This window comes from Canis lupus, chromosome 5, assembly GCF_011100685.1.
Source record: "Canis lupus familiaris isolate Mischka breed German Shepherd chromosome 5, alternate assembly UU_Cfam_GSD_1.0, whole genome shotgun sequence".
In the NCBI taxonomy this organism is placed as follows: domain Eukaryota; kingdom Metazoa; phylum Chordata; class Mammalia; order Carnivora; family Canidae; genus Canis; species Canis lupus.
In genome coordinates this window covers 15510198-15533131 of record NC_049226.1, presented here as the reverse complement: position 1 = coordinate 15533131, position 22934 = coordinate 15510198, and the positions used below count along the sequence as shown (strand labels likewise).

The 22934-nt window shown below is 43.8% G+C and overlaps 1 protein-coding gene and 1 pseudogene across 1 annotated transcript in view; both read right to left on the bottom strand.

Annotated features, from left to right (window-relative positions):
* JAML (junction adhesion molecule like) overlaps positions 1-22840 on the bottom strand; it is a 28318-nt gene extending 5478 nt beyond the window's left edge. Inside the window, exons 1-8 of the mRNA XM_038536002.1 lie at positions 22720-22840; positions 22334-22417; positions 16868-16931; positions 13526-13680; positions 11132-11357; positions 6236-6351; positions 3707-3944; positions 487-625 (exon numbers count right to left, since the gene is read on the bottom strand). Of these exons, the coding sequence (XP_038391930.1) occupies positions 487-625; positions 3707-3944; positions 6236-6351; positions 11132-11357; positions 13526-13680; positions 16868-16931; positions 22334-22417; positions 22720-22758 (1061 nt within the window). The 5' untranslated portion in view covers positions 22759-22840. The remainder of the gene's footprint in view (positions 1-486; positions 626-3706; positions 3945-6235; positions 6352-11131; positions 11358-13525; positions 13681-16867; positions 16932-22333; positions 22418-22719) is intronic.
* LOC119872087 lies at positions 10521-10689 on the bottom strand (annotated as a pseudogene).
* Positions 22841-22934: the final 94 nt, after the last annotated feature.

The following is a 22934-nucleotide window of genomic DNA, read 5'->3' as shown; positions in this document are numbered from 1 at the left end:
GCCGAAATCAAGAGTCAGACACTTAACCAGCTAAGCCACTCAGGTGTCCTAGAGTGTGGTCCTTTAAATAAAGCCACTGATAACCCTCAAGATCTGATCTTCCTTATGAAATGTGTATTGTACATAATTCAAAAACCCATTTCCCTCAGGCATTGAATGGCACCATTATAGCTCTTGCATAAGATTTATACTTAATTATGTTCCTCTTAAACCACCATTTACAAAAGAGCTGAAAAATCTTTGTAAACTACCAAAACGAATGAAGAGGGTATAGGGATGTACAAGGCCCTCTGCAACACAGAGTGGAGGGTTGGGGTCACTAGAGTGAGTGGAGGGTTGGGGTCACTAGAGAGATGACATCTAATCTGACAACCACAGATGATTCTATTTTAAAGTATCCCCTTCCGGGAAAGTGGCACAGTTAGGGCCCTATCACTCTTCTACTTCAGGTTGAGGAACCGCCAGCCTCCCAACCCAGCCCTGTACCTCTTACTTCTGTGGGTCCTCTTCACGATCAAAATCAGAACAGGAAGCAGCAGGATAGTGACACAGACAATCCCCACAATGATCACCAGCTGATTACCACCCAGGATCTCAGGTCTGAGGGCTACTGGGGTCACCATTGCTTAGGAAAGGAAAAAAGCAACAAGACAGTCTCAATATTCCAGTATAGAGCTGGAAATCCCACCAGATCTATACTAACTCGGGAAGTTGGGAGAGAAGGCCAGACTCCACCCCATATTGAAATACTGGCATTCCACTTGTCCCCATTAGATGGAGAACCAAGTCTGGCCTCCTTGCTTACCCCTACAGTGTAGATTAAGGTGGGTGGGAGAAGAGAATAGCACCTTACCTACAGCAGAGTTTCCTTTTACATTAACAGTTCTATCTTAAAACAACAAAACAGATTTTTTAGAGGCTTCAGATCTTTCAATGAGAAAGTGGTTGGTTTCAAAAGGATATGTGGTACAACCCTCAGCCCCATAGTCATGATACCAAGTAAAGCGCTTCCACCCATATGGTACCCTTCATCCATTTCCTCTACATCCATTTCCTTTCACTCTACATATATACATAAACACCTCCTGGGTGCTAGATATCACTAGGCAAAGAAGCTACAAAGACAGTTAGTGCATGGTCCCTGCCTTCAAGGAGAGGGATGAACATGTCAATGGAAAATCACAGTCTGCTATAGGGACCAGGATGGAAGTCCATATGGGGTACAGGGGGCACAGAGAAAAGGGTACCTAATTCTACGGGGAGCAGATGAGAAGTTCTCAACAGTTTTAAAATTTAAAAGTCTTAAGGAAACATAAAGTTTGTTGGGCAGACAATATGGGAAAGGATGGGGGTGGTGCATTACACACAAGGTCTGGAGGCCCAAGAGGATGGGACTTTCAGAAACTAAAATAGTTCCATGGGTCTGGCTCTAGGTTGCAGTTGGGGGCATAGTGGGGAACTAAACAACAGAGTCTCAATCATGAAGGGTCTTGATCTCAGCCAGGAGTCTGGCTTTCTTTCAGTAAGTGATGGAAAAACCAAACACTGAAAGACTCTAAGCACCGGGACAGAATGTTGCGACTTGTGGTTTAGAATGGTGGCACTGAGGGCTGCAGGAAGAATGAGAGCAGAGGCTGAGAAGGAGAGCAGACCCTGGTTAGAGGGCTACAGGCCAATACACAAAGGAAGACAGCTAGAGCGTGGTGAGGGACTGGGGGGAAGGCAGACTCAAAGTCAGTAGTAGAAATAACAGGACTTGTTGACCTGTTAGTCTGGGGGTCACGGGAAAGGGAAGAATCAGTACAACTCTCAGGCATCCAGCTAGGTAACCATGTAGATGGTGACAGAGATGAGCTAGGGGAGAGGTGTGCAGGGGCAGGTTTGGATATGTTGCATTTGAAGTTTTGCAGAATGTTTAGCTAGGATTTAGATGGAGACATAGATTAGACAGGAAGGAAGGAAGGAAGGAAGGAAGGAAGGAAGGAAGGAAGGAAGGAAGGAAGGAAGGAAGGAAGGAAGGAAGGAAGGGAGGAAGGAAGGAAGAGCAGGAGGGAGGGAAGGAAGGAGGGGGGAGGGAGGGAGGGAGGGAGGGAGGGAAGGGGGGGAGGATCCAACATAGAATATATTGATTATATGGAGAATACTGTGTCCAATATTACTTGGGTAAAGAAGGCTGAGGTGGGCAATTAGAGTAGCATTGGTGACCTAAGCTAGAGCAGAGGCAGAAGCAGAAGCCAGGATGTGGTGCACTAAGAGGTTAAGGGAGGAGAGACAAGAGACACCACAGATGGCCTCTTAGCTACTTAGGTAGGTCAAGAAAGAAATATAGAATTGAGGGGATCCCTGGGTGGCTCAGCGGTTTGGCCCCTGCCTTTGGCCCAGGGCGTGATCCTGGAGTCCTGGGATCGAGTCCTACGTCGGGCTCCTGGCATGGAACCTGCTTCTCTCTCCTCCTGTGCCTGTGCCTCTCTCTTTCTCTTTCTACATCTATCATGAATAAATAAATAAATCTTAAAAAAAAGATTTAGAATTGATTGCGGTGGAGGTTGCACAACTCTGAATATACTAAAAATCGCTGAGTTGTAGGCTTTAAGTGGGTGACTGTATAGTATGAGTTGTTTCTGTTTTAAAGAGAAGAAAGACACACAGGATGAGAGCTAAAGTAGCCCAGGACAGAAGGTGAGAGGAAGAGGTGAGCATATCTACAGTCTGGGTGGCAGGAGCCAGTAGACAGTGTGACGTGCCTGAGACAGGGAGAAAGTTCCACCTGAGCACAGAGGTTTGGATAAGCTCAGGGCAGAAGAGCCCCTGGGATGGTGAGACAGAGAGGTGAGGATGTGGGCAACGTAGATAGGCCTGGGGGGTGGGTGCTTGGTGGTTGAGTGGGCTCCCACTATGGAGTGTATTTTCTCTGTGAAATGGAAATAGGGCTTCTGAGAGGGAAGAAATCCCTCTGTCCCGCTCCCTCCTTTGCCATGTATTACAAGAAGGGGCCTTCATAGACTCAAGTCCTTGGTCAAAGATACTGAGGTGAGTTCCATCCTTGCCCACATCCCCACCCCCAAAAAAACCACAGCCAACCTCCAGCAAAGATCTGTAGCAAAATGCAAAGTCCACAGCCACATCCTGACTGTTAACTGTGTTATGGTTTAACTTTAACCCCTCACTTACCGACTTCTCTCAGATCTTTATTCCCCTACACACCACTGGCTTTAATGTACAGGGTTTGCCAGAATAGAGAACCTTTCATCAGAGAACATTTCTATTTTGAGTTCTGGTCTCTTCCTGTTTTCTTTCTCTTCTGTGCCATCTCTCACCAGCCCAGGGTCATTTACCCTTCTGCCGCAGAGCATACAGCATCCAAGTAAAAAAGAACTTTGGACATTAGCTCCAACCCATCTCTGAGCTCCTGTATCTTTAGATCAGGATATTACACGGGCAGTGAGTGAGTTCTGGCAGAAGGTTGGTGTTCACCAAATAGTGTGGAAAGCGAGGTGCCTAGGACTCTAAAGTTAAGGAGGTATCACCGTGAACATCATGTAAGTCCAGGGTACAAGGACTTGTATCAGGGTCGTGTAAGTACAGCACCTGAGAGTGATGCCTCCTTCAGCGTGGCACCCTACATGCCTCTCTGGCCTTCCCCTAGTCCTGGCCATGCCTACCAACTACAAGGACCCTCATGCCTCCCCAGCCGAAGATCAGATACTTTGGGGCTCTTTCACGATCACATGCAGCGTGGTGGTTTTCTTGAAGGTCAAGTTCCCCAGGTGGATACTGCAGGTGTATCTTCCTCTGTCAGATTCCTTCACTCCTTGGAGCATGATAGACGCATCATTGCGGGAGGTGTCACCCACCAAGGCTACACGGTTCTGGAAGCGGCCCCAGTTCTGGGAGTACCCCACAGGTACACTGAGTTTAGGGTAATAACTTAACACAACCTCCTCCTATAGAACAGAAAGGCAACATATGAGTTTGCAAGGACCGAGGAAGAAGGGGCATGGGGAAGGTTGAGTGGGGGTGCTCTCAGGACTTACCAGGCCCTGGATATGTGGGCGGTGAGGTGTGATGAGAAAGTATTTGATATCATAAGTCATGCACACACATGTGTCCACAGCCTGTGTGGCTGTGAAGGACGCCACCAAACCATGAGCAACTGTCCCGTTGGCAGAAAAGGATGACGAAGGAAAGGAGGATGAGGGGCTTTCCCTTTTTGTAATTCTCCAGTAAAAGGAAGAAAAATACACCTTCACTTTCTATAGCATTTCCAGTTGGATTTCCAATAGGCACTTGAAACATGTCTAAAACTACAACTCCAAATTATTGCCCCAAGCCAGCTCCTTCCAATCCATTTCTTTTCAGTAAATGGCAAAGCCTTCTTCCAGATGATCAGGCTAAAATTCATGGAGTCATTCTTAATTCCTCTCTTTCCTAAACACACAGTGAAAGTCCCTCAGCAAATCCTGTCACCTCTACCTTCAAGATATATCCTAAATCTAGCCATCTCTCACCTCCTCCACAATTACCATTCTGGTCCAAGCCACCCCTTCTCTCACCTAAATTCCTGCAAGGAGCTTTCTGACTTGTCTCCCTGCTTACTCCCAACTACAGTCTATTCTCCACAGGTGAGCCTTTAGAAATATAAGTTAAATCATGTTACTCATCTACTCCAAACCCTCCAATAGCCCCCCATTTCTACTAAAAGTACAAGGCCCTCTATGATCTGCCCCACTCCATTTTCCTCTCTGATTTCATCTTCTACTTTTTCTTTCCTCACCTACCTGGGTCAATTCGCTCCATCCACGCTGGCCTCTTTGCTCTCCTTGACTACTGGCCACAGGGCCTTTGCACTTGCTGCTCCCTAAGCCTGGGACATGCTTCCCCCCAAGAAATACATATGGTTCATTCTCTCATTTCCGGCAGGTTTCTGCTCAAATGTCATCTTTTCAGTGAGGTCTCTCTGCCCATCTATATAAAACATGAACCACAAATGCCTGCTTTCAGGGTACCTGTGTGGCTCAGTAGTTGAGTATCTGCCTTTGGCTCAAGTCATGATCCCAGAGTCCTGGGATCAAGCCTCGCATCAAGCTCTCCTCAGGGAGCCTGCTTCTCCCTCTGCCTATGTCTCTGCCTCTCTGTGTCTCTCATGAATAAATAAATAAATAAAATCTTTTTTTTTAAATGCCTGCTTTCTTGTTCTCCATGGCTCTTACTATTACCTGACATATTATGTATTTATTTCCTCATTATTTTACCATGTATCTCCCTTGATCTTGATCATAAATCAGGAGTTCTGCGTGTCTGCCACATAGGCACTTAAAATACTTGGTAAATGAGTACATGTTGGAGCTTTTTATGAAGGGAAGTAAATATTACTATTTTTAAAAGCGTTTAAGAAAAGGAAATGGGTATACAGACATAAATATGAATGAAAACACCTGGTTCCTAATATCTTATCTATTGTGTTTTGAATTCACAGTTCAAAATGTCCATTCTCAACCTATTTTCTGCTGTGATTCACTTAGTGGTTGACATTTAAATGCATGACAAGCTCCCAGAGGTGGACCTGGGACTACATGTAATTCCCTATCCTCTACCATGATGCCACCCTTTGGGGCATACAGGAATCAAGTGAGTACAAATGACTTTTTTCTAGGAATGACTCTTAATTTAGTTAAATCTTTTATAAACTTTGTGCCTTAATTTTTTATTAATAAGTGACCTGAGATAGCCCCCACAACATACCCTGACCCACATGTACATCACCATGCACAGATGACATCTACCAGTCTAGTGAACTAACTTGCCACTTGCTGCTTCAGAGTTCCCATGAACTTAGAGACAAGGCCACAGAAGTCATCCCCCTCATCCTCCCATGGGCTCTACAAAGAGGAGAACGGAAAAGAAGAAGGAAACTAAAACACAGGGAAAGCACATACAAATGCTACATGGACGATCTAAAATACGTGTCTTGACAACCCTACAAGTTGAGCAGCAGCAGCAGCAGGAATATTATCCTCTTATTTGTCATCTTCATGAGACTCATTTTCCCACCACAAAGCTGAAGTTGCCCAGCCAAGTGGCTGAGCTGGAGGCCCAGTTCTGACAAGCTCCAAAGCTCAAGCCCCTTGCAACACCATCACATGGCACCTGGTGCCTAAATTCTCCCTCTACCCACACTGTCCTGACACCAGCAGCCAGGGGCTTCTGCTACACAGTGATGGCTACTTCTCCTTACCTTGGCATTCTCTCCCGATGAGAACATCCAGTCTACCTTGGTCATGTGTTTGTCTTCTGCTGTGCTCTGGAAAACACACCCCAGCTGAGTTGAGTCCCCTACATGGACCGTGAGCTCTGGGGATAAAATGGTAACTCAGGTCAAACCCAAGGTATCATCTATAGAGGTCCAAGAACTTCTAGAAGAAATCATGCTTAGCCAAAGATCCTCAGCCATAAAATCAATGTCACCACCAAATACTGTACACATTCACTCTTGCAGATGAGCCAGATGATCTTGTGTGGACAAAGTACGAGAGGCCTCTCACTTACATGACACCCCATGGGTAAGGGAGTAGCCACAGCCACCTACACACATCAACTCTGAGGGATCTTCATCCTACAATAAACACTTTGTGATTCCCTTTAGCTCCCTGCTCCTTCCCCTTTTCTAGAATTTCTCCTGAGTCCCAGCTCCACATCAACCTGTACTAAAGAAAGTACAGAAAATCTCAAAGCCCCCTCTTTCTGTTCACCAACTTAGATACCCACATCTGTTGAACATAAACAGGAAGTAGAAAGTTACATAATTTTCATGCTTATATATAACCCACTGGCTCTTCTAGCTGAAAAACTGGTTCACAGGCGATTTTCTTCAATTTCTCTTATTCTTTTTACAAGTTGTCTTAGGACTTGCTTAGGATAGTTCTGGCTACAGTACAGGTCACAGGACTGCTTGCTAATTAGGCCAAGACAACAGACAGCTTTCCTCTTGGATTTTTTTTTTCTGTTTCAATCCCTGCCCCCACTCCCCCCAGAAGATCCTGCTTCCCTTCTTCCTTCTGCTTATTTGTGTGAGCAGCTGACCCCATCATATGCTTATTGCATAAGTAATTTTGAGGGGCTCCTGAAAAAAAATTAGCAAGATATTTCTGATTTTTCAATAATGTACTACACAAATCAACCACAAAGTCAGTTGAGAAATGAAAGGCAAGATGATATTTAGGGAGACACAAGCCTGGGTCTTAGCTGGGCCGAATTCCTTCAAAAGAGCATCAGGCAAAGCTCATGAAGGAACAAACACAGTGCATAAGCTGGCCTTTCATCCAAATTGTTTCTCTGGGAGAACATGAACTTCCTGCCCAGTGGGAGAGATGCACAATAGGAGGAAAGCAAAACAAAAGAAAATATTATGAACTTGAAACTCTATGGAGGGAATAATTTTGAAAGTAATAAAAATTCACTCCAAAGAATAGTAGGGAGGGGAAGTCCCTCTAAACCTGACAGTAGGGATCCCTGGGTGGCGCAGCGGTTTGGTGCCTGCCTTTGGCCCAGGGCGCGATCCTGGAGACCCGGGATCGAATCCCACATTGGGCTCCCGGTGCATGGAGCCTGCTTCTCCCTCTGACTATGTCTCTGCCTCTCTCTCTCTCTCTCTCTCTGTGACTATCATAAATAAATAAAAATTTAAAAAAAAATTAAACTAAACCTGACAGTACACTAAGAACTGAACTCTACATTTACAATGCAGTGATGGGGTGACTGCGTGGCTCAGATGGTTAAGCGTCTGACTCTTGATCTCAGCTCAGGTCTTAACCTTAGAGTCATGAGTTCAAGCCCCACGTTGGGCTCCACGCTGGGCATGAAGCCTACTAAAATAAATGCAATAATAATAACTGAGCCATTCTGCAGCTTTTATCGTACCAGGCATGGGCCAGACACCTTGTATGTAGCATGTCAGCTCGTCATTATGGTATTTTGAGATATGCACTGTTATCCTCCCATTTTCAGAAGAAGATGAAAGAATCCAAAGGCACATAGCCCATAAAAGGCAGAGACAGCAGGCAAACTCAGGCTGGAGGGAAGAAAAGCCCAAGCTCTCACTCACTATACCACCTCACATTAAGTGGAAGCAGAGCTGATTCTAGAGCAAAGGCACAGGAAGTTAATATTATTTTTATTTGCAAGAATGTTGCCTATGGTATTTAAAGTAAGAACTATGAGAAAAGGGAATTGAAGTTGGAGAATCACAGAAAAATTATAAAGTGAGGAGTAAACTTTGTAGAGAAAAGTACAGATGGCTTCACATGGGGGAAGCCAACCTCCATCAAGCAAGCTGAATAACCTTCCAGTGGCTTCCAGGCACATTTGGAGGAGGTGCCTCTACTCCCTTTCTGGTTGAAGAGAAAAATACAGGTTGCTCCACTGGCTACCAGGGAAGTGTGTGACTAGCCCTAACATTGTTCTAGCCTGTTTCTATGGATTCTCCAATTCTGAAATTGGCTCTTTTTGGCTCATGCCCTCTCTGTCTCTTCAAAGAGAGAAAAGGCACCTATTCTGTAGACCATGCTTGTATGGACAAGTGTCCGGGCATGGCATCAGAAGACAAAGCAGAAAGGAGTAGCCCAAAAATAATCCTTGGGGAAGCAGCCAATTCATCTCCTCTTTTTGGAGAACTCAAGCTTTGAAGTCAAAACAAAGGGACACCTGGGGGGCTGAGTCAGTTAATCATCTGCCTTTGGCTCAGGTCATGATCTCAGAGTCCTAGGATCCAGCCCCGCATCGGGCTCCCTGCTCAGTGAGGAGTCTGATTCTCTCTCTCCCTCAGCTGCTTGCCCTGCTTGTGTGCCCCCCCCCCAAATGAATAAATAAAATATTTTTTAAAAGAAATTTTAAAAATGTCAATTGAAAAAAAAAAAGGAAAAATGAGGAGAACGGGCCAGAGGCCACCTTCTACAATTCCTTCTACAACTCCATTTTTTCAAAACTGGATTCAAGTGAGAGATGCTAATTCAAGAATCTCATTCATTTAGGGCAGCCCCGGTGGCGCAGCGGTGTAGCGCGGCCTGCAGCCCAGGGCGTGATCCTGGAGACCCTGGATTGAGTCCCACGTCGGGCTCCCTGCATGAAGCCTGCTTCTCCCTCTGTCTGTGTCTCTGCCTCTCTCTGTCTCTATGAATAAATAAATAAAATCTTTAAAAAAAAAAGAATCTCATTCATTTAGCAAATGTTTATTAATCGTTTACTCTGTATTAGGCATGGTGTCCGGGGCTAGTCAGAGGATAAAGAATACAGACCCATGCAGACAGGGAAGATACAACTGGACAGGTATGATAAGTATCACCAAAGAGGCGCACAGGATGCTCCAAAGGAGCTCACGAACAGAGGGGACCTGAACAGCTGGGAGAGGGGAGGAGGTCCAGATTCTATTTCCCTAACTAGACTGCAAGCTTTCCTAAGACCACACACTATTCTTTCAACGCACACTTTTAAAGAACGTGTCTAATTCTGCGGTTTTCAAACTTTATTAAGGCAGCAGAATTTTTTTTTTTTTTTTTTTTTTTTTTTTTTATTCATGAGAGACACAGAGAGAGAGAGAGAGGCAGAGACAAAGGCAGAGGGAGAAGCAGGCTCCATGCAGGGATCCTGTCATGGGACTCGATCCTGGGTCTCCAGGATCACGTCCTGGGCTGAAGATGGCGCTAAACCACTGAGCCAACGGGGCTGCCCAGCAGATTTCTTTTTTTAAATATCCACCATTTGCTTTGATGTGGATGAAACTGGAGGGTATTTTGCTGAGTGAAATAAGTCAATCAGAGTACAAACATTATATGGTCTCATTCATTTGGGGAATATAAAAAATAGTGAAAGGGAATAAAGGGGAAAGGAGAGAAAATGAGTGAAAATATCAGTGAGGGTGACAAAACATGAGAGACACCTGATTCTGGGAAACGAACAAGGGGTAGTAGAAAGGGAGGTGGGCGGGAGGTTGGGGTGACTGGGTGATGGGCACTGAGAGGGGCACTTGGCGGGATGAGAACTGGGTGTTATGCTATATGTTGGCAAACTGAACTCCAATAAAATAAATAAATAAAAATAAAAATTAATAAATTAATAAATAATAATAAACTATATATATAATCTTACATGGCAGCCCAACAAATAAAACAGGAAAAATATAAAGGACTTGGGTCCCAGTGGAGGTTGGAGCCTGAGGTCCTACCTGACTCGGTCCTCTATTGACCCCCTACCCTGTTCTCACCCTTTGTACAGTCTACCAGGTTCATTGAACCTTCAGGCTTCTACAGAGCATGGTATAAAACCACCCACCTACTGAAGCCACTCCCTCCATTGACAAATGGGAAAATGAACTCCAAAGAAATTAGAGAGATGTCTTCTCTTTTCTATCCCCCAGAACACTTACCACAGGAACCTATGACATATGGATGGACATGGCATCAGTGTGGATAACCAACAGGAAGTACCCGGGTAGAATAAAAGGAATAGGGACTTTGTTGTCAGAGGTGCCAGGTTTTAAGTACCAGACATCTCATTTAATAAATATGTGTCCTTAGGCAAGTCACATCTAAGCCTCAATTACCTCATCTGTAAAATGAAAAGATCAATACTTCCAATTAGCAATAATCATGCCTCAGATAAACCTCATTGGCTACAATATTGCCACTGCGCAAAGCTAGACCAATACTTCCTACACGGCATTTTCATGAGGATGGAACACATGTAAGGTAATAATAAAATAATCATTCCCGGAACACCTGGGTGGCTAGCCAGGTAAGCAACTAACTTACTCTTGATTTTGGCTCAGGTCATGATCTCAGGATCGTGAGATCAAGCCCCACATGGGGCTCCTCACTCAGCCCAGAGTCTGCCTGTCACTATCCCTCTGTTCCTCTCCGCACTCCCCCCTCTTAAATAAATGAATAAAATCTTTTTAAAATAGTAAAACAAAATAATTATTCTCATTATTTTTATTTAAAGAGCACTGATTATTGTGGATTAACTCTGTGATAAGTATCTAGACCAAAGGCTGGCATTTGTTCAATAAAATCTGTTCCTTCCTTCTTTGCACACCAAATCTCTTGCCCCTTCACCCTTCTCTAAGTAAGCATTCCCATACCTTTGGGTTCCTCTGGTAGTACATGCAGCAGCACTGCTTTTTTGAACACCAGGCTTTCCTTTTCAAGCCGGATTTCACAGGTATAGGTTCCCTGGTCAGCTTCTTTCACATCTTGGAGCAGGAGAGAACCATCATTGTGTAAGATGTCCCCCACCAAGCGCACACGATTCTGGAAGCGCCCCACAGGCACGCTGAGGTTGGCATAATAGTATAGCACATATTCATCCTGGAGGGCAACACAACATTGGGGAAAGTCTAGAGTCACTGGAACCAGACCCAGGAGTCCAGATCCAAAATACCCTGTTCTGTGGAAGTGGCAGCATCACCACCACCACCATCATCACCACCACCATCATCACATCATCATCATCATCACCATCATCACCACCATCATCATCACCATCATCACCATCATCACCATCATCACCACCATCATCATCATCACTTGATACCCAGTGAATAAAAAAAAAAAATAATAATAATAATAATAATAATAATAATAATAATAATGTGCTGGGCAATATTCTAACTTCAACAAGGCCCTGTGCCTTAGTGAAGTAAGGTCCACACATTCATTTCCTACAGTTTAAAGTAAAATGTAACACCCACTCTGAAGATCCCTCTCTGGGGATTCAAACCCAGAACTTTTGAAACTCTTGTTTCATGTTCACCCTGTTTTCTGCCATGGCCCCTGGACTGGATGGCACTCAAAGGCATGATGCAATCCTCCAGACTGAGAGTTGTGACAATTCCTGGCTGGCATGTCAGCTGTCGCCCATCCCCTTTCTGCCCTCCCCCAGGCAGTGTATATCATACAGCTTGAGAAGGAATCATCATCAGTGAATGGCTTACAGGCTGGGACAGGGAGAAATAAGGATTTCTACTTAAGCCACGGGCTTGTCCTTCTTATAATAAAAAATACTAATAAAATTTTGAGTGAGAATAGCATTATAAGAATAATGTGCTATGAGCTACAGAAAGAGTATTTCATTGGCAAGCTTCAGGACTTTACTATGGGTAACACATTACTCAGTATGTATTTCATAAACAATCCAGAGTGTATCCCCTCTGATGAGGTTTATACACTGTTTCCCACTCTGAGGAGCTTCCATTAAACACCCTCCCTCAGCCTTGTTATATCAGCTGATCCCATCACTTGAAAACTTGAAGCAGCCATAAAGGAGAAAGAGGTGACTCCCCAGCATATAAATGGTGCACAGAATGGTAAAAGAATCTGGCCCTCTCACCTCTTCTGGAGAAGCTTAACAACGGGTGGATTGTTGTCCCGGAGATACCCATTTGCAGCTACTGGCTGCCGGTTGGTCACAGCAGCTGCCAAAAGATTATGGAAGGACGGAGGCCACTATGGCTTAGTGGCTGCCATGCTATGATTATGGAAGCTTATCCAAAATAATAGATAAAGAAGAGGAGACCTGGAGTTTCTGTGCAGCACTTGCACTAGGCAATGCCATTCTAATGCATTACTAAATGACATCCATAGTTCCTAGCTCCTCGTAGGAAAACACAATTTGTGGCCTTCTGTTAAATACTTTGCAATTAAGCCTTGCTAGTGTTCTGAGCTTTCCAGTAATCGTGGCTTATGGAGTTTTCAGGGATTTCTTAGTCACCACAATCACACAGTGATAACATTTAAGTAATTGTTTTTGGTCTTTCTTTTCGTTAAATACTAAGAGTGGTTGCAGTTTGGGGAAAAGGTTAGCTGAGGTTGGAATCATCTTTGTAACATTTGCAAATTATACTCTTTCCTATTTGTGACCTAAAGATAAGTATTTTCTAGAAAATATAAACCAATATACCTAAAGAAACTTAATTATGGGAAGATAATTCAGAGTTTAAATGTCACTGAAAACTTACAGTAAATGTTTAGATATATAAGTATGCTGTTAATCTTAATAATGTGAGAAAGTATCAAAGAAAAAAAAAGAATCTGGCCCTCTCCTCCGCAGAAAAGATTCTTGTGACATCATTCTCACACCTCTTCTGTCTGGACCAGGGCTCTTACCCTTCTCAGCCCTCCCACCCACCTGTACAACTCTACAAAGGGCAGACATTGAGAAAAGAAACAACAAAAAAAAACTTTATGTGCATGTCTTCCATTACTTCTCAATGACCCAAAAGTTAAGCATTACCATTATGATAATGACCCTCATCTTCACCGATAAGGAAGCTGAAGTTCAGCAAGGTTGAGTAATTTGCCCAGCTGATCACAAAGCCAAGGGGCCAATCTAGGAAAGGCCCAGTTCTGACAAGCTTCAGAGCCCAAACTCTTGCAACACTACCTCATAGCACCTAATGACCTGTTTTTTACCTCTGCCCACACTGTCCTGACACCATTGGCCAGGGACTTCTACAGTAATATTTCCTCCTTGTTACCTTGGCACGATCTCCTGATGAGAACATCCAGTCTACCTTGATCACACGCTTTTCTTCTGTAGTCTGGAAAACACATCCCATCAGGGCTGAATCCCCCACACGGACTGTTAGCTCAAGGGAGGAAACAATCAAGTCATTCAGGCCCAAGGAATAATCTATAGAAGTCAAAGGCAAGAGGAGACATCATTTAGACAAATATAAAAATCAGTATTAATCACTAAGTAACTCTACATCTTCCCTCCCCAGATGACGTGACACAAAGTACTCAGAGGCTCCTCACTCAAGCCAGCATGGCATTCCCAAAGGAAGAGAAAGACCCTCTAGGTACACACATGCCTCCCAAGTCAGAGGAGTTCTGCAATCTTAATACTGCAAAAAGGTTATCTGCTCTCAGTCTCCTAACTGGGCCCCTCTCCATTCCCCAGAATTCCTTTCTCCAGGCTCCTTTCTAAAGAAAGAAGAGAAACCTTGACATCCTCCTTTCAGGTCATGAATTTAGACATCCATAAACAGGAAATGAGGTGTCTCTGGATCCTAGTTTCCCATGGGTTCCCTATTTTAAAAAGCCCATTAACAGGTATTTTTGCATCTTTCTTCTTTTCCTTCTTTAGTTCCTTGACAAAAGCTTATCTCTGACTTTGCTGGCTAATTCTGGCTGTCATGCAGGTCTTTGTAATTAGGCCAATCCAGGGGTGCCTGGGTTGCACAGTGGGCTAAGCGTCCAGCTCTTGGTTTGAAACAATCAAGTCATTGATTCAGGTCATGGTCTCAGGGTCCTGGGATGGATCCCCATGTCTCCTCAGGCTCTGGACTCAGGCTCTGGACTCAGGCTCTGTCTGCTTGTCCCTCTACCCCTGCCCCCACTCATGCTTGTACTCTTTCTCTCTCTCTCTCTCTCTCTCTCTCTCTCTCTCTCAAATAAATAAATTCTTTCTAAAATAGAGAAAAAAAATTCTAAAAAAAAAAAAAATAGGGATGCTTGGGTGGTTCAGTCGTTGAGCATCTGCCTTTGGCTCATGGCATGACCCCAGGATCCAGGATCAAGTCCCACATTCGGCTCCCCTTAGAGAGCCTGCTTCTCCCGTGCCTGTGTCTCTGCCTTTCTCTCTGTGTCTCTCATGGATAAATAAATAAAATCTTTTTAAAAAATGGAGGGGCACCTGGGTGGCTCAGTGGTTGAGCATCTGCCTTCGACTCAAGTCAGGTTCCCAGGGTCCTAGGATCAAATCCTGCATCAGACTCCCCACAGGCAGCCTGCTTCTCCCTCTGCCTGTGTCTCTACCTCTTTCTCTGTGTCTCTCATGAATAAATAAATAAAATATTTTTTTAAAAAGGCCAATACAAAAGCATGGCTTTCCATTGAATTTCCTTTGTGTTTGTCCTCTCCCCACCTTCCCACTCCAGTTTTATCATTAGCCCTGTCTCTTCAGCCTCTGGGTGTTTTGCACACATGACCCCATTCCGTTATCTGTGTACTGCTCGAGTCATTTTCTTTTCACTAAAAGACAAAACCAAGTACACAGATATTTCTGTTTTCACAAGATGTGCACTGTGCAAAGAGACAACAACATCAAGAAAGACGCGTTTAGATGCTGGCCAGTTTATATGGAGGAAGAGCCAAATGAACGCATGTGGGAATAAACAGAAAATGTGCCAGTCTTTCCATGCAAGCTGTCGCCCTGAGAGAAGAGAGTTAACTTCCTGCCCAACAGCAGGCACACACAGTAGGGAAGACGGAAAAGAAAACATGAACTCTAAACCCTTTGGAGGGACTTGTTTTGAAAGAAATCAAAATTAGCTCCAAAACCGATTTGGAATTTTCCTGTAAGAAAGAACTGAGCAACTTTACATGTGGTGAAAGGTTAAGAAGCAAATTTCATTTAATACGAAGAGTGCTATATGTAGAATTAAGTGAAGGGTAGCTAGAAAGCAAAGAGCAGCCACCAGAGTGAAGAGAAACTTACACCTTTGCAGAGAGATGGCTGAAGAAAATGAGATTTTCTTTTTTAAGATTTGATTGATTGATTGATTGATTGATCAGAGATAGTGAGCATAAGCAGGGGCAGCAGGCAGAGGGAGAAGCAAGCTCCCCACTGAGCAGGGAGCCTGATGTAGAACGTGATCCCAGGACCCTTGTCCATGACTTGAGCCGAAGGCAGATGCTCAACCGACTAAACCACTCAGGCACCCCCAAAATGAGACTTTCTAGAGAGGAAGACAAACCTCTCCACAGAGAAATACAACCACCACCGCCACCACCACCACCCCTCATGCCAAGTGGCTACCTACAAGACTGGCTTGTTAACTCTGGCTGGAAGGGCAGAAACCTGCAGGCTGCTTCCTGCACCTCTGGGGAAATGTCTAAAGACCCCCAGAGCATTACAACCCTGCTTCTATGAAAACAAATTCTCTTAAAAACATACTATTTTCTGGGGGAGGGGGGTGTCTGTGTGCCTGTCTGGTTGCCTTTTTGTGCACGCTCTTGGTTTGCCTGGAATTAGAGCAAAGGCAGTTCTTTTTGTACCTTGCTGAGTAGGTGTTTAGGTCACTATGCACAGTTTAAAAAAAAAATAGTAATAAAGAGAAAACTAAAAGATGATGAGAGCAAAGCACCTCCTGAGTCATTTATTCTTCCTATGGAGCGCTATCCATGGATAAAGAGAAAAAGTGGGAAGAGAGGATGAACAGTTTAGAAAGAAGAGATGAGCCCCAAGCAGCTCCAAGCACAGAGGTTTCATGAATAGGAGACTCCAACTAAGCCTGCGGCCCGCAGGGGCAGCTAAAGGAGGTTTTTTAGAAGGAAGTGGGGTTTAAGGAGAAACCTGAAAGATAAGGAAGCCCTAGGCAGGCTTGCTAGGGTAAGTTGAAGAAAGAAAGCTCTTGGCAAAAGGGACTCCCCCAGATTGTGAAAGAGCTCAGCACTTTTGCAGAACCAAGAGAAGGCTAGAATGACAAAAAGCATGAATGCCATTGAGTTCTGGGGCTCTCTCTGGTGATTTCATTTCCTGATCCAAGACTAGCTGTGGTTTTAAAGTTACAATCTAAAAGGCAGGAATTCCAGAGAGACTTTCTCTGCAGCACATAGGCAGGTCCTAGAACACCCAGCTCAGAACCAGAAGGCCTTCCGTGTGTAATAGAAACAGAGGAAGATTCAGCTTTCCAAGAAAGAGTTTGCTCCCTGGCTTCAAAAACAGCTGTTTCAGCAAAACTCCAAAGTTCCAGGTTAGGATTTCCGTTTTCAACAAACCAAGGGGAAATGAAAATATATAAAATTGGCTTTTGAAAATGCACGAGACTTATGAGAAATCAAGTACCCTCCTTGGTCCCTTGGTTTCTACTTACCCAGTAACACTGGCATCAGGATGAGTTTCAGTAGGCAAAACATGCTGCTCGCCAATTTTTCAGTCTTAAGATAAAAGAAAACAAAAATCAGAAAACAGCTTCAAGAGAAGTTTGTCACTTTAACAAACCCACAACCAGTGCCTCTGTGGGCCAGCCTCTGTCGGAGACACTGGGATGCAGCCCCAAACAAGAAGGGCAGGGTCCCCGCTCACGTGCAGTTTGCAAGTTGGGGGGGCGGTGGGTGGAAGGGGAAAAAAAGAGGCAAATGAATGAACAAGAAAGTAGCAGATGCTGGAATCTGCTATGAAGAAACAAAACAGAGCGGTGTGTTTGGAGAGTCACTTGGGGGCCGCTTTATATTGGCTGTAAGGGAAAATTAGATGAAAGTGGCTTTTCGAGAGGAAAAAAGTGAATAATTTCAGGATATCTTTGAGGTGACAACCCTAGCCATTCTACAGTCTTAGAGTTTCACATAAACAGGAGATTACCAGAGACTCAGAGTGCAAGTTTTGCCTATCTCTCCAACTAAATTAAAATTACTACTTTTAAACATATAGAAAATGTTCTGGGCATGTGAGAAAGGAGATAATTTTCAACCCAGTTAAGGCATTCAGCAAACTCTGTGGCAGACAAGCTGCATGAAATGTCAATGGCGAGGTTGAGTTTTGTTTTTTTTTTTTCCCTTTTATCCCCACTTTTTTTTAGAGAGGGGAGGGGCAGAGGGAGAGAGAATCTCAAGCAGGCTTCATGCCCAGCACAGAGCCTGATGGGAGGGCTCCATCCCAGGACCCTGAGATCATGACCCAAGCCGAAACAGTCAGATACTTAACTGATTGAGCCACCCAGGCACCCTTACCCCACATTTTTCTTAATGAAACAGAAGAACACCAACCCCAAGGAGTCATAATCCAACCAGCCTTGGGTTCCTACCAACTACTCTGTCTGGTCTCAGCCACGATCCCTGCATCCTGAACAGCCTGCCAATGAAGGGACTCTACCTCGAATCTGCTAGGAGGAAAGTTATCTTTTGGGAAATCCCATCACAGCACCCTGCCCAGTTCTGCTGGGAAGTCCAGCACATGCGGTGGCATTTTAACTTGTAAAAAAATATTACCTAAGAGATTCCTTACCTGCATTCTAATCAACAAAATCCTCCATCTGGAAAATCAGGGTCAAATTGTTCAAGAAGGTCCTACCCTAGGCCCCCCCTTATGCAGAGAAGTCAGCTGACCTTGCTCAACCTGTTCCCTTGCCTATGACATGGGAGTAATAATGCAAGGATCACGTATGATCATGTAGATAACAGTGCTTTGAATTACCACATAAGATCCTATTTTTCATAACCTAAAAATGAGATAGAAAACCTAAAAATGAGGAACTCCTGGGTGGCTCAGGGGTTGAGTATCTGCCTTTGGCTCAGGTCGTGATTCCTGGGTTCTGGGATCCAGTCCCACATGGGGCTCCCGGCAGGGAGTCCGCTTCTCCCTCTGCCTATGTCTCTGCCTCCCTCTCTCTGTCTCTCCTCAATAAATAGAATCTTTTTTTAAAAAAAGAAAACTAAGCTGAGTGAAGTAAGTCAGTCGGAGAAGGACGAACATTATATGTTCTCATTCATTTGGGGAATATAAATAATAGTGAAAGGGAATATAAGGGAAGGGAGAAGAAATGTGTGGGAAATATCAGAAAGGGAGACAGAACGTAAATACTGCTAACTCTGGGAAACGAACTAGGGGTGGTAGAAGGGGAGGAGGGCGGGGGGTGGGAGTGAATGGGTGACGGGTACTGGAGGTTATTCTGTATGTTAGTAAATTGAACACCAATAAAAAATAAATTAAAAAAATAAAAAATAAATAAAAAATAAAAAAAGAAAACTAACTAAAAATGAGATAGGAAATTTGTAGTGTTAATAGACTTCGGGGTTCTGAGCATCTACCTTTAGATAGAATGGCAAATGATGATTCAGAATGAACTGGAAACTTTTAAGTTTCAATTTTTGAATCCCATCACAATGTAGATAATAATTGAACTGACTCAGATATACCAAAAGTCACACTATGCTTCCCCAAATATAAGTACATCTGATGAAAACACAGATCTCTCTCAAGATAGCCATAGTCTTCTTCTGGCTCTAACACCCATCACATCCCACCCTACATGGGTGAGCATGATAAAGGACTTCCTTTACAGTATGTTATGATGTTAATTCATCACATCTGGGACAGCTGAGACCACTTCCCATTCTGGATGCATAAGAATGAGTTTCAGTAGGCAAAACATGCTGCTCTTCTGCAGGGAGTTGATTATGCTCCCCGCTCTTGTCCACCAAACAGTTCTCATACATTCTCCAGAGCAGTGCACCACCTGCTTGGATTTACAGGTCTAACACCAAACTCCAATAAGCCTAGAGTCTCAAGGAGGACCATACATTCTTTTTTCAAGTATCCCAGGCCTGTGCCACAGCACTAGGAAAGTGTCTGGCAAATACTGGGTACGTGCTGATAGCTGCCAATATGACCATCACATTGACATCAACTTAGATCTCCTACAACGAGACCATTCTATTCTAAGAGGACACCAGCGGTCCTAAAGGAACTCTGAACCTAGTCACCACACTCAAGTCCTCAGAGCCACACTCAACCATTTTCAAACAAATTTTGAGAAATGTGCAATCTAATGACTAGAAGATACCATTTTTGGTTCAAAGTACTCATATGCACCATTAGAATTCTATGTGAATGAAGAGAGAAGCAATAAATTCATGGAAAAAGCACTGATTTGAATTTCTTTCTTTTTTTTTTTTTAATTTGAATTTCTAAAAAAGTTCTCTTCCTGGGTCAGACCTTTCATTAACTAATTCTTTGATCTTTGGGAAATCGCTCAATCTCCCTAGGCCTCTTCCTTACCATGAAAGAATGGGACTTCTTCCCTGCCTCGTTAATATAGTAGCATACCAGAAACCAGTTGTTGATAGGCAATAAATCAGAGAGGGTTAGGGATGCCTGGGTGGCTCAGTGGTTGACCGGCTGCCTTTGGCTCAGGGCGCGATCCCAGATCCTGGGATAGAGTCCCCACATCAGGCTCTCGGCGGGGAACCTGCTTCTCCCTCTGCTGTATCTCTGACTCTGTCTCTATGTCTCTCATGAATAAATAAATAAATCTTTTTTAAAAATCAGAGAGGGTTTTATGCCAGGTACTACCTGAGTGCTTTATACACATTGACCCACTTGATCTTCACAACCACCTTATGAGGTCTTACTGAAGGGGAAACTAAGGCACCAACTGGTGAAGTGACTTGCCTAATAACACATAGCAAGTGGTAGGGCCAGGATTTAAACTCAGGCATTCTGGATCAGAACCCAACCCCTCTCTGTAGTGATACTGCTCCTCATATTAGTGAAAGTATTCCATGTTTTAGAGCAAAACTTCTCTGAACTTCATTTATCAAAACAGGGTGAATCTGCTCCCTGGCTGTTCTTCCCACCCACTTCACCTAGTGAACTCCTGTTCAGCTTTTAGATCGAAAATTAATGTGATTTCTTTTTTTTTTTTTTAATGTGATTTCTTTAGGAAAATCTCTCCTGAGCCATGCTTACTAGGTCAGATTCCTAGCCATAACTTTTAATAGTACTATTTATCTTTCCTTTAGGGCATTTGCCACAATTTCTAGTTATCTATTGATTTGTATGCCTGTTTAATTAAAGTCTTGCTCTCCACCTTCACCTCCCAAGACTATAAAGCTCCACAAAGCCAAGAGTTGCGTCTGTGTGCCACTGGAACTCCAGTGCCAGCATGGAGTGAGGCCCAGGGTAGGATTCAGGAACCACTTTTCAAAGGACAGAAAAATATCCAACAAGACCAAAGATACTTTAGCCCAGTTTTCATTTCCTTGTTAGTTGGCAAATACTCAGAAATTCCTATCATATATATATATACACATAAATATTCAGTATATACCAAATATATATGTCCTGAATATATATATAGCTGAATAATGAAATTCAGAATTTTACATATGCAAACATATAATATCTATATAAATGAATCTCGGTCATTAGAAATCCAACCAAAGCATCAGATGCTCCTTTAAGCACCTTCTAAATAAGATTCCATTTAAATTCTCAGCTTCTAACCTGCTCCTTCAGATCTTGACATCTCCTCAGCAGATGTTCTTGAGATAATTCTGCACAGTAAGGCAGTTCATATGTTGGCCAAACATTTTGACCCGAGCTCACAGTGCTTTCATAATAGAACTCCTAATGCATGTCTTCTATCTCCCTCGGAGAGTTGTAACTATAAGGATCCCCTTTCCCATTATTAAGAGTGCAGAGGAATTGTTACCCTTGGCACAATGATGACAGAAAAACATCTTCAGAAAAGAGACTCGTGACAATGAGACTACCACACAGGATGCGAAAATGACCCCCATATATTACAGCATTACAAGACAAAATAAGGGAGAGGCGCTGTTTCTGAATGCAAGTGCTTGCCGCTCGTAAGGACAACCAACCACTAAGCAACAGACAACTGTCCAGGCTTCTCTTACGTGGCCCATCCCCCTTTGCCTAGCCCACCCCTCACCCCCCTGATGCTAAGTGCTCTCCATTTACCCTTTGCTGCACACCTCAAGGCTCTCATTGTTATAGGTGTATGAATCCATGTAACCACTCCAAGGCATTAACTTCTTGAAATGCATCCTTATTTTTCCTTCTAAGACCACTTCTTCTACATTGGGCTGGGAGGTTACATGGCTCCTTACAAGGCAGTCTCAATTACATTGGTCAACCCTTTAACCTGAAGGGGACTTTGGAAGTCATTACTGCCACTCCCTCCTTAGACTGGGTTACATCTAAACCACCCTACAGCAGCTCAGGTCACCCTACACCCTTCATGAGATCAGAGCTTTACAAGGGGCATGACAAGAAAGAATAATAGTTTAGCTCTCTTGGGAGGTTTAAGTTCCTTACTTTTTAACATTAAATATTGACCTATCTAGGGGCGCCTGAGTGGCACAATCAGTTGAGACTCTGACTCTTGGTTTTGCATCAGGTCATAATGTCAGGATCGTGAGATCGAGCCCTATGTCCAGGTCTACACTCAGTGTGGAGTTTGCTTGAGATTCTCTCTCCCTCTCCCTCTGCCTCTCCCATTCATGCATGCTCCCTCTCTAATAAATAAATTAATCTTAAACACACACACACACACACACACAAACACAGTGTCCTATCTAGGATTGGGAGAAGGGAAACAATGAGGGACAAGTTCTGCCATGAGTTGAAGGACAGCTAGTCAGGAGAACAACTAGTCACTGCTCTACCTGAAAACACAGGCAACTTAGAAGCTCAAGTCCTACCACCACCATCATCACCATCACTCTTTCATTAACAGCAAACCTCTTACCCCCTCTTTTCTCTGGGGATCTTAAAAGAAGCGACTCTCTAGAAAGGAAGACTGCGCCCACCAGCCTACCTTATGCCAGTAGTCTCTTCCTGCAGAGGTTGAGAGCAGGGTAAACGTGGCCATCAAATTAAAACCTTCAGAACCAGACTTCTTCTGAGAGAGAAAAGTTTGAATCACTCCTTAAGAAATTCAAAGCAACTGCTTACCCACAATGAGGCGCACCCAGGGGAAGCAATGCACTGAATTCTGCTTCAAGTGCAGTACCCAAGACCGACTCAAGAGACTTCTGCCTGCACAGAAGGTCGGGCTCAGAACAAACCAACTGCGTGCATACTGAAGCAGCTACAGATGCAAACAGGAACCTCTAAATCAAGGTTCTCGTTTCAGTCATCTGGCCCATGATCCAATCTTTATTTATACTCGTGTTCTAAAAAGAGATAATAAATTCAACTTACTGAGGAGAGCCTCATATTCCAGACCTGTGCAGGTGCCATCTCCTCTTCTAGATTATTAACCCTCTCAGAGGCTCTCTGAGGGCAGGGTCTCCAATGGCATCAGGCAAACATTCCCTGAGAAAGAAATCAGCTGTGTGCGAACAAAATACAATAAATTTAAGACTAACACAAAACATTGTTCTCTGTTTAAAATACAGCAACCTCTCTTATTTTTT